At 36.0% G+C, this 12,558-nt stretch overlaps 1 protein-coding gene across 3 annotated transcripts in view; it reads left to right on the top strand.

Moving 5' to 3' along the window:
- Positions 1-12,558, top strand: part of ntrk3b (neurotrophic tyrosine kinase, receptor, type 3b) — a 102,420-nt gene that overhangs the window by 70,109 nt on the left and 19,753 nt on the right. For all 3 annotated transcript variants that reach the window (XM_056747985.1, XM_056747981.1, XM_056747994.1), the window contains one exon: positions 7,154-7,342. In XM_056747985.1, coding sequence (XP_056603963.1) covers positions 7,154-7,342 — 189 coding nt within the window. The remainder of the gene's footprint in view (positions 1-7,153; positions 7,343-12,558) is intronic.

Genomic DNA, 12,558 nt, shown 5'->3' with positions numbered 1-12,558 from the left:
AATGGCACCACAGTGAAGTGCTTTTTAATCAGCATCAATTAAAGGCACTATAACAAATACTACCAATTCGAATAGTATACACTTCATCAGTCATCCTCAATAGGCGGACCACGGTCCAGATCCGGAACTTTCCTTCGTTCCGTCCGGACCACGAGACATATCCTAATAAACCATTTAAAACTTTTGACTGGTTGTTTAAATTGAGCCGCGCGTTTTCACAACGAAGAATCCCATCACATGCACTCTCCAGGTTTGTCTCCAACCTTTCAACGAGATTTTTGTTATTTTACTAACCACAATGTTTGTATGTACATTTAGCATTAGCATCATTGGTCAGCATGTAAACAAGTGTGACCCTGTGAAAACCCAGGCTGAAGTCTCAAAATAAAATTGATTATTAGACAACAAGCACCAAAGATTAATTTCAAGCATTCATTTCTCTAAGATTTTGGTATTATTCAGTCAATATTGAAGATATTGATATATTTTATGAAGGACATTTGAGGGTTCACATTTTGTAATGAACAACGTTTTAATTGGAAAAATTATTTAAAGATAAAATAGTTCTGGTATGAAAGTGAAACGGTGAAAAAGGCATGGTAAATAACTTTGTTTTCTGTTTATGATTTCAATTGTTATATAGCATTTTAATTGTTACATTACATTTGCTATTTGCATGTTGTCAGATGTTTTTTATTTACAAATAGTAATTATCAAACTTCTATTAAGAGTGCATTCCCCTTAAGCCACATAGCCTTATACATGCATATATCAAAATAAAAAATAAATGGCCTGATAAAAGATCATATCTTTTATACAGTATATACAACTGGGCTAAATTGATTAAATATTTATTTATAATAAAAAACATATTGTCTGGACCTCCATTTGGAAGAAAATATAAAAACCAGACCTCTTGGAACTTTAATTGAATACCCCTGCACTAAATCCATTAAAATAATATAATTGTTTTTCATCCATATTGAAATAAGTTGATTTTGTGGTGCAATTTGACCCATATTCTGGACACACTTTGTACAAATTATCCATAAATTAACCAAAGTTTAAACAATAAAATGACACAATATGTTTGAACACTAATATGTCTCCGTAGTGTGTTTAAAAAACATCTTATGATTTAAGATCCGCTTGCTCCATTTTTATACTCTACTTAAACCAGAAGTAGTCTCTTCCAACAAGCGGTTTCAGATTTGTGCAACGATCTGCCCTATTAGCAAAGACAAACCCCAGAGTAAGAAGCACGAAGGCCGTTGCTGTATCCTCTCTGTAGCGTTTGAATGATTGTACAATGTCTGTTCCAAAGAGGGATTACAAATGTGTTTTCGGATGTATGAATATAAAAGTCTTCATAGACTTCCACCATCTGACTCAATGAGGAGATCCTGGTTAAATTGTATTTTTAAAGCAAACACCGTTGTGAAAGCTGTTCTGATAGTTTGTGTGTGTGCGTGTGTATACACATTCCTCTAAAAACACTTCAGTGTTCTTTCTAAGGCTTGCAAATGCCTCCTGGTCCATCTGCTTGTTTTATATCCAGCTTGGGTCAAAACTGATCAAGCATAACTGACGCGATTGTTATTACTATTTATGGAACCGATCTGACGCACAATTGGAACCGATTCGTGTTACGTCCCTCGCCATCATAGACAGTGCACCTCGACCTCGCCAAAGTAGGATAAAAAACAATCGGGATCTCTAACAAGGATTGACGTTTGCACATGCACACTTTCGAACATTAGCAGGCCTCCATTAAAATTGAAAGAAAGGCTTCTGATTGAGTCGTTTGTTGAACTAATGATGTGAAACTGAAGCCATTCTTACTGTCACAACAGATTGGGTCAGTTTGACCAATCAGAGCGTATTGGAAGGAGGGACTTTATAGAAACCGGTAAAAATCGGGTGTTTTTTTAAGAAGAGAGACAGCGGTGAAGAATAAAGGTAAAATATGTAAAAAAATATTGTTTCTCAAACTATGAATGAACTCCCGTTACAGTGGACCAAAAAAAAAGATGAAGACCTCAAAATACTGTGAAATACGTCACCTTTAAAATATAATTTGTTCCTCCAAAATGCCAAATTTACTAATGTATGTGCCCTATAGTGACATTTTTCTGCCTTTTCTAAGCTCTTGGTTTGAGCATGTTGTTTGCTGTGTAATACTGTGACATTTACACAGGTGCAGCTCGACACCGTTCAGGGTCCCCTGCGTGTGTCTATGTGTTGTACTTGGTTTTAAGGGACTGCTATCTAGAACTATAACTAAAGAGCTAGAAACACTGATTTGAAGCATGTTATATAACTATCTGCTGCACGGCTTGAGTAAAATCAGACAATAATGACATTCTTGCCTTGAGCGCTGTGACTGATTGGACCATTATGCTAACCCTGATATTGGGTGACGGTGGCTAACCTTTGTCATTAACTGTACCGCACATTTAAGATTAGCCAGTGTGTACCTTTGCACTCTGTTTACCATGCCCCTTCAGACTGAACCCACGTATGTACTTTGGTTTGGGGAGCTTTAATTGGCTATGGTTATTGATGCGATTTCATTCCCTTCATGCCTCACAGACGTGATGAAAGAGGTGATATCTGTGCCATTAACCCGGATGTGCAATTATTTAGTCAGTCTCGTGTAGCCAGACCCTTGACTTGTTGCATTTTGCAGCTTAAACTGGATAAGAACTGCACACAGAGACAGCAGGAATCGTGATCAATGACTGTTCGTTTTTCTGTTACATGCCATTTCGAGGCAGGATTATCACAGAGAAAATATCGGGGTGGTGTGCCCAAATGATGGTATGACTTTCTTTCATTGGCCTAAAAAAAAGAAAACACAAATCAAACAAAATAAAGATGATTTTGACTGTTAGCATATTTTTTATATTTATTTACATACATGTATATTTATTTGTTTAAAAACATGTCAATAGATATTGCGGTTTTATGGTTATTGCAAATTATTTTGGACAACAGAATCAGGTTGTCAACATCTAATATCATGACAGACCTAGTCCTGATACAGCCTCTCATATCAATATTCTGAAATCAAATTGTGTTAATAGGGGCACTATACAACTGATTTGCAACTGACCAGAAATAATGCAAATTATTCAATGTTCACTCACTGTTCTTTCAAATGTTCTTATTGAGAAATAGTCTGCTATCTGTATTCACCTGCTTGGACCCTGATCATGTTCCCTTGCGGCTATATTTTTAGTTCCACCTTGCTTCGTTTATTGACAAGTCATTATGGTTTTGAGTAATTGAATGACCCATGTCATTGATTGGTTTAACCAAAAAAGCGTTTAATTGCCTGACAGCAATTTCTGAGATTCTATTAAATGTTTACAACGTCAACAATAAAAAACACACTCTTGTTAATGCAGTTTATTCAAATGTCAATATTGGCCGTTAGCTGAAGACATGGCTGTGTTCGGATAAACATACTAGCACAACTGCTTACAACACTGTTTTTTAAATACTAAGCTAGAAAGAGAACGAACTGCTTGCTGCATTACCTCATTAAGTTGCTTTTTTATTTCAGTAAGGGGCGTTATCATCTCAGAAATACATATGATATCTGCATTATAGTCAAGAAGGAGAAACAAGGTAAGGAAATGAAACGTTCCATGGTCACATTTGAAATGGCAAGACAGGATGGGTGCATTGCACTGTGGGATATAACATCATATTCAGTTTGATCTGAACATTTTGTGGTTGTTCGTTATGGAATCAATATGTTTTCAGCATTAAGTCTCTATGCAGCCTGAAGCTTTCACACTGCAGAGTTCAGCTTCATCTACAGCTCAGGCTTTGTATAGTCTGAATCTATTTTCCAGCATTTGGCCCGCTGCTGAGGGTTTTGAATGCGTCTCGGTGAAGGAGTTTTGCTTCAATGGGGTCTGACCGCAGCCTGATCGATGGAGGACTTACTATCAGTATCTGAGCGATCACATGTTTTTGTGGGAGTGAATAATAAAAGGTAAATATTTAATGGCCCCCGCTCACTCATGGCCCACCGCCAACTGCCTGGGATGATGCAACATTATCTATTTTGATCACACCTCCCTCGGTTTAAACGACTGGAGTCTGACTGATGAAAGCAGTACTTTATTTTTTTTTCACTGCTTTTCAGTGGAGGAAAATGTATAGTGTGTTCTGGTGTGGACCGAGGAATCGAGCTGAGCCAATGGGAAATACAACAGCGAATAGTGCTTGCTTTGCTTTTCCCATTTACTTTGAAAGATAACACATTTTGAGTTCTAGTTTTTCTCTTGTTAGGTTAGTCACGTGTTCACCACAGTCCTAATTTCTAGTCCCTTGTGTCCCGAACGGTTTATGAACGCTTGCAGAAAGTCTGAGGTCTTTTCTTTTAAAATATAGCAGGAAAATCCGTGTGTTTGCATGATACATTAACAATCATTTGTCTTTGCAATAGATCAGAGATATAAATGAGCTTTTATGATCACATGCAGACGGTGGTTCAAAGCATGAATTATCTCTTTTAAAGAGCTTTAAACACGGTATCACATTGACAGTGTGTTTCAATAAGCCCCCAATTTTAAGCATGAAAATGGATGATTTATTCAAATTGGAATGTATTGACTATCGCTGTCAAGAACATGTACATGTGATGTTTCTCAACTTAATTAAAAGAAAAAGAATTGACCCAAACGCACACTTCCCTTCATAATTATTTTATTTTTAATAAAAAAGCAATGATATATTATTTAAATGATGCATTTTTATTTAATAGTGGTACTTGTTGTACTCCTTTTAATTCATCATATCAAAGTTTTAAGTGATGAGAATCACGATTATTAACAAAAACAAAACAAAACATAGTTTAACAGCTATTTATTTATTTTGGGTAAAATGTGACCTTGACACGTTTTCATGAGCTTCAATAAACGCTTTGCATTTGGTACATTTAGCATTTTTGTAGTATAAAATACAGTATGTTCTCAGTTTTTCCTGCAAGCTTTTTATTCAATCGTAAACTAAACGAATGGTCTGTCCAATGGAGCCGTCATAAATTTTCTAAAGCCCTACTTTGTGAAAGACCATAATTATTGGTGGTTTGTATGAGATTTCACTGGGAACCCCGTATATCCGACTCTCAGATGTCATTTCTTACTAGAATCCTGAATGTCAAACGGATAGATGTGCACTTTTGTTTGTTGTGCATGAGTATATGAAGTTGCGTGTTATGAACCAAAGTACCTCTGGTTCTGCGTGACTTTAGATTATTTCAGATGATTAATTCTATTCATTTCAGTTCCAATGCATTTACTTGTAAACCAGAGATAATACTGGTATGCATAATATGTATGCTTTGCTGAATACATATGATGCATACCAGTAGTAATCCAGCTGCTTGACTCCACAGTACAACAATACTAATGCAAATATAAAGGAGAACAGTGAAACATAAAATTAACTTGAATGATTTATGCAACAAGTCCCCCATTTCAGCACAAGATCCATAAAACTGTACCCCACATTTTCTATATAAAAACAGATGCAGGTGACTTTCAATTTGCGTCCTGCTGCCTGGCCACCCTTATGGCAAGACTTCACACACCTTACACCTTGGTTTACACAAGATGAGGTTTCACCTAGCAGGTTTGGGCAAACTCCAAAACCCTGAGATGCAAAAGGTGTTGAAAAAAATATGTCAGGTTTCTTCAGGTGTCTGGTGAGTCTGAGCTGATATTGACGAAAGGCCCGTTGAACGCTGATGTAAACCTATAGAAATGTATTGGATGATGTATATGAGTGCTGTGATAAAACCCAGCAGGCTTCCTAAGGTTTGCTTGTGGTGTGAGGCGTGGTTCAAAAGTTGCCTTTATTGAACTCATACTAAATCAGTCTTGCATTTATTGTCTGACGATACCAGAATGCAAGGTAATGTTGCAGTATACATGTATAGTGTCTTACATAATTTTGTGGATTCTGTGTGTCTTGTTGCAGTCAAATAATGCATATTGGGTGCATATATTTAGAACTACATCAAAGAGGCTTTTTACATTTAAAGCTACAATCTGTAAATTTAAGAGATGAAACGATATATCGCCCAATGATCGGTATCGATTGATAAAAGCAATTGATCACACTATCGGCTTACAGTAAATAGTTTAAAAAGATCCGATGATCAGGATGAATATGTACTGTCAATGAAAAGAGGTTAGGAAAATGGAATTAATTCGTTAAGTTTATGTTTGATATTTAATATGAATAACAGTCATTATATGAATTAATAACATAAGAAATATTATCTTCTATTATCTCATCAGGATTGGTAGATATCACTCTGAATAAGTGGCTATCGGTATCGGTGGAGAAATTTAGTATCGATATATCTCTAGTAGCTTAAGTCGAAAATATGATTTATTGAACAAGTACATAAAAATCGGTGTCTCTTTATTTTACCCCGATTCAAAATGATTAGCGTATAATAATGATTTGTATGATTCACGGGTAATGTCAGTTTGACATTTTAATTTTATCCAATATGAAGATATGCTTCAAACAGAGATGACAATACAGATGGTTAACTTTAAAGAAAAAACTGCTTCCAATGTTTTGATGAGATTGTCCACAACAGTTTTGTGTGAAGACATTTGATTTGGGGTTGTTAGAAAATTGCATCTGTACTGACAGTAAAACCCTGCACTTTATTCTCAAACCTCCTCTGTTCAATTTCTCTCTGTAAGGTGGCAAATTTGAAAGGTATTCAGAAAGCTTTCCATTTCACATTGAATCAATTGAAAAACTTGATAATGGGCTTTAAAGATTTTTGTAGTGTAATATTTTGAAGTCACTCAAAAAATTTTTTGTGAAATGAGCTGATGGTTATTTTGTGCTTCTAAGCAGGTGATGTTTAAAGTATAATATTTCTTTATTCACTTTAAGGGAAGAATAACATCTAGTTCTATTTTCGATGTCTTTATGGTCTATATGTAACTGGTCTTTATGGTCTATATGCAGCTGCACAACAATGTACAGTCAATAAAATTACGGCTTGTCAATGGTCCTAAATAATGGTGGTTCATTATTTGTTGGAAAACTAACGTTCATGTATTCGATATGGTCATATACATTAATTGTCTGTGTTTTCCTTCTTTAGGTCCTGTAGCAGTTATCAGTGGGGAGGAAGACTCGGCCAGCCCCCTTCATCACGTCAACCATGGGATCGTCACGCCCTGCTCTATGGAGGCGGGACCCGATGCTGTCATCATCGGCATGAGTCGCATTCCTGTCATAGAAAACCCGCAGTACTTCAGACACGGACATAACTGTAACAAGCCCACAACCTGTGAGTATTTATCCGTGTTATTAGTATTATCTCGCCGGTTTGTTCTTGTAATACATTAATTTAATTTACTTTAACACCGATTCACAAATTCACAAAGTTTCTGATAATAGTTTGTATTTTTTATTAGTTTGTCTTTTGACTTAACTGCAGTCCCGCATAGAACCTAAAGTACCTGCAGTTTTATGTTTCAAACTGAGATGGCGATAGTGAGGCAATAGTTATGAATTGTGTCATTGAAAATCTTCAAATTATTTAGTTTAACTGTTTCATTTACTTTACTTCTGTACTCAATTATAAGTGTTATCTGGGTTTGTGGAACACTGTTTGGCAAACGCTACACTACTATATTTGTGATCGTCAAGATATTGTTTAAATATGGAGTGTTTTGTTAAAAATAGATGACTTTTGTATATCCATAGCTTGCACTTATCACACAGGCACGAACACCAACCTCATTGCTTGTGTAAATGATGTTTCTTGGCCACGAACGTTTACGCTCCCGTTTAGATTTATGAGATCATTTTAATATTTATTTGCTATTTTTGGATCCCGTCGTGACCGCAGAGTTCCATATTGAAGATGACTTTACTTTAGTTAATGGAGCGTCTTAGTTAAGACCTTTAATGTCATTAATCGGAATACATGCGGTCGGCACAGGGTTTTTAAACCAGATTTAGAGGGTAAAAGGGGCCCGGCTGATTTATAGCACATGTTAAAGTATAAATGGGACGTGAGCACATCAACACACACATACTCTATTTATATTCCAGGAACAACGCAGTGGTCTGTTCACAGAGAGCACTGATGGCTACGAAAGGAAAACCAAAGGAAGGGGACAATCACATTTTGCCCTCATGAATAAATTAACTCTTTATGCATAATGGATTGCATAAAATCTTTATAGCTGTAGATACATAACCATCATGGCCGTGCCCGGACCTGATGAGTGTGTCATATTTAAATGACAGTTACTTGGAAGGGGAAGGTATATTTTTGCTCCTTACGCCAAGTGATACTGCAATGCACTTTACCCATTGGCAGGAGCAAGTTTAATAATTCAGAAAAAGATACACTGTTCAAAAATGGGGGAATTTTGACCGATAAAACATCAACAAATTTTAAGTATATGAAGATGATAAGCGTCAGACTTTCATAGTTTTCACAGTTCACAGGCTAAAATAAGCTACCAGACTTGCTCAGAGTGTTGCCTGGATTTGCAGTCTGGATGAGATGACAAATTGTTGCTAAAAGTCTTCACCAGTTTTATGACATAGTGTGTGATGATGAGCACAGACTTAGATTTTTAGCTTAAAACTCTAATTCCACCAGTTGAAGAATATCAAAACCCTTTTTTATTTGACATTTCGAGACCATTTTAAAACACTGTAGAGTGTCTGAATGCATCTGGGTTATTTGTACGCTATAGACTGTACTGCTGATCTCTGCACACATCCATTTTTGTTTCATAAGTCATGAAGCTTCTTGCAACGAGATACGTGTTTATGTGCAATTTTGTTGCGTTTGTGCACAATTTTAAAGTCCTGTGTTTGCTTTGGTATATAGTTTTGTGTACAGTTTTTCTCTGTAACTATTTACAAGTCAGCAAAGTCATTAAAGTCATGTAGTATTTTCCGATCTTTAAGGTTACAAACTTTATTTGACTCTTTTGTCGCCGAAATTTCAGTCAATTTTGACACAGCTTCCAGCAATAAGCGGAAATGTCAGTCAATTCATGTTTTCACTGTTATATAGTAGGAGTCGCTGTTACCCATCTTCTGAAAGGGTGCAGCATACCGTATACAGATCCAGAAACAAAAAATAATTGATCTGTTTGGATCATCGTTTTAAATCTAATTTGTGTCATCAACGAAAATAACTTTTTGTTCACAATATTGCATTTATTTTGATGGCCTGAAAAGATATTTAAAAAAACGCTGGCACTGGCTGGTAAAGGTGGCAGGGAAAAAGTTAATACAAATCACAATTCACATCCACATTTCTACCAATCAGACCAATATACAAAAAAACATTTGCTATTATCCATATCAATTTGTAAGACTGCATAGAAATACTGAAAGAAAATTCACAATAGCCTTGTAGAATTGAGCTCATTTCAAACAATTTACTTACATTATGCAATTACTGTAGTGTAATTTTCTGTTTCAATTGCTTATTCACACCTATTTTGCATTTACAATCGAGTTGTGCTGCATTTGATTTTCCTCTATGTCGGAGCCCACTCTGTCCTTTTCAACTCGGTTTGAACTCAGTCCTGTTTGTAGGGTTTGACTTCATCTGGCAGGAAACTGAGATCTGAGCCTCTCATGTGGACATGCCATAGACTCTTAAGGATGTATTTGAAGGGTATATTCTTGTTTCGCGGCTGTCGCCTGTAGGCAGACCCCAAGCGCATTAACTGTGCCTCAGGACACAGCACATAAACCAGAGTCCGTGTACAAAGCGGTTTAGTGTGTAAATGTGGACTGCCCACTGTAATGGAAACTAAATGTATATTAGAAAATATGGCTTAATAACAGTGTTTGTTCTCAGAGCTATAATTTATCAACATATCCATATTGGCACACTAGCCTCTTCAGCGCTCTAAACTCTATAACTCTTTATTCTTTTCCTGGAATGTTAGGTGAAGGTTTCTTGTAGGAATTTACATGACAGTTGTCCACCTTAAACGTATGGTAAGAGGTCTCTGACCTAACCCACAATAAAAAGACAACCACAAATAAAATATATTTTCCTAAAAGCAATGATTTTAAATAGAACAGAAAAGGAGTGTTTAACTTAAGTCTTACTTTGTGTTATTGTTTTTTGCAGAGTGAGACTTTAGGGAGTACTTTAGTACTTTTACTATACTCAATTGCATTTTTCAGGTGTGAGTGTTGTTATTTTGGAAACATACTTAATAACATTATCACACTTTTTACTCTAAAAGTGCTAGATTTTGAATGTAGACTATTTGAGGATTAAAGGTAAAAAATTGACATGTATTTATAAAAACAAATTGTATGTGTAACAAAGCTCAAGGCAAGGAAGGAAGACATTTAAACATTTAATCAAAATAATAACAAAGTAAAAACACAGCCGGCAGCCCCTCACGGACGACTGCCAGCGAATAAAACATAGATACAAACATAAACATGGTTGGGCCCGGTCCTCTCTCCTTGGCTGTCCGGTCGCTCGTTCTCTTATGCTCCCGATCTCCTACGTGATTCGAGACCGGTGCGCTTTCAGCTGCTGCTCATCAACAATTACTCACCGGTCTCGAACCACGGTCTCGCCCCGCCTACTCCACTACAGTATGCTACTGTATATGCTTTAGAATTTACTGAAGCAAACAAAATCAAGGTAAAAACATTTAAATAAATAGTCAAACTTAAAAATGTTATGAGAGTAAAAATAGTAGTACAGTCCACCTCTGTGTTTTTGTTTTGTGTTCCAGTAGAAAATAACTACAAAGTGTAAAATCACAATACATTCACTTGAATCATAATTTCCTGAGATATTAAGTCATGTTTTCCACAAAACTATAAAAATAAAGCGAGTTAAAGTGATAGTTTAACTAAAAATAAATATCGTCATCATTTACAGCACCCTTTTGTCATTTCAAACCTGTATGACTTTATTTCTTAAGCAAAACACAAGAGAAGATATTTTGAAGGAGGTTGTTAAGTGGCCCCTATTCACTTGCATTGGTTTTGTGTTTATACATTAGAAGTGAATGGGGCCAGAGGGTGAGTAAATGATGACAGAATGTACATTTTTGGGTGAACTATTATTTTAACGCATAAAACAAGAAAAAGACATCTGCCAATTTGGCAGAAGTATGAAGTTCTTAATGTAGTTTATATAAGAGAGCAACATGTGAGAAATAATAATCAGGACTAAATGCCTCATTATTGTTGATTTTTTAATGTAGTTGTTCTATATTTTTAATAACCTACACATGATTGTCTTGGTGGACAAAGTAAGGAGTTTCGAATGTAAAAAACTCCAAGGAGAATGCTGTCGTCCATGACATGTTCCCTTTAATGTATTGCTGCTGGGATTTATAACTGAAAACATAGCACGTCCTGTCCTCCTCCAGTATATAAGGCACAGAAAAGCCATTGCGTTTGGCTCACATGCAGGAAACTGAAGATCATTATTCACAGAGCACTACTCCTGAAGGAAGGCAGTACACAAGCGTTTACTGCTATCTGCTGTGATCTCACAGGCTATAAATACAAGCTCCTGACTGTGCATTGTAAGCATGCATGATGTTAAACAGTGAGCTGCTGGCTGAGGCTCATTTATCAAGACTGTGTACCTTCAAACAAATCATCTAGAAAATAATCAATACAGAATACAGGTAAATAGACATACAAATTATTCAAATTCATGCAAAAGCATGACAATGTACACTTATGAATTGTCCTACTTAACTCTTGCATGTACAAAAAATCTGTGTATTGACATTGGATTTGTGCTTTTTTCAAGTTATCAAACCGCTTCCAAGTCTTTAAACGAGTTTTAAAAAGAATTTCCATCTGTTATGGAGTCTTATTGGTTGCCTAGTCATCCATTTTAGTTTTTAATAAAAGTTTAGTTTTCAAATGAAAGAATTGACCTTGTTTACACAACATACATCTTCAAATGATACGATGATTTTATATGATGTGAAACATTTTACCACATTTTAAATATTTAGTTAGGTACAAATAAAAGTATAACCTTCCATTGAAAACGTGCCGTTTCGAGATGAAGTAGACCGGTGGGTAGTCTACTGACCAGAAACAGTTCAAGTCACTACTTTTGTTTTAAAGTAAAGCAATTGACCCTTCGCAAAAACCATTCATTCCTGATGCTATGTCCGACAAGCTTTGGGTATCAGCCATGCACTCCCAGTGTAAATTTGCGCACTTCCCTGGGGGAAATAGTGAAGAATTTCTGGAAAAATGACAAGGTAATTTCAGACAGAACGGTATACAATATGCAATTGCATAGGGCCCCGCAAGCTTGGTGGCCCCCTATTGGCTACAAGCGGTAAAATCATTTGACGCTTGATTTAGAGACGTCAAAGCAGTGCTCAAAAACAAAAGAAAGCAAAGGAACACAAATCTAATACAAATTTAACAAATAAAACAAAACAATACTATGAAAAGAAGCATGAAAAGAAGAATCTTACACCTTTTACTTTCTTATACAGTAGCTAAAAGCAGTTA

Source organism: Triplophysa dalaica, chromosome 1, assembly GCF_015846415.1.
Source record: "Triplophysa dalaica isolate WHDGS20190420 chromosome 1, ASM1584641v1, whole genome shotgun sequence".
In the NCBI taxonomy this organism is placed as follows: Eukaryota; Metazoa; Chordata; class Actinopteri; order Cypriniformes; family Nemacheilidae; genus Triplophysa; species Triplophysa dalaica.
Note: the sequence above shows the minus strand (reverse complement) of the source record. Positions and strands in the feature narration are given on the sequence as shown.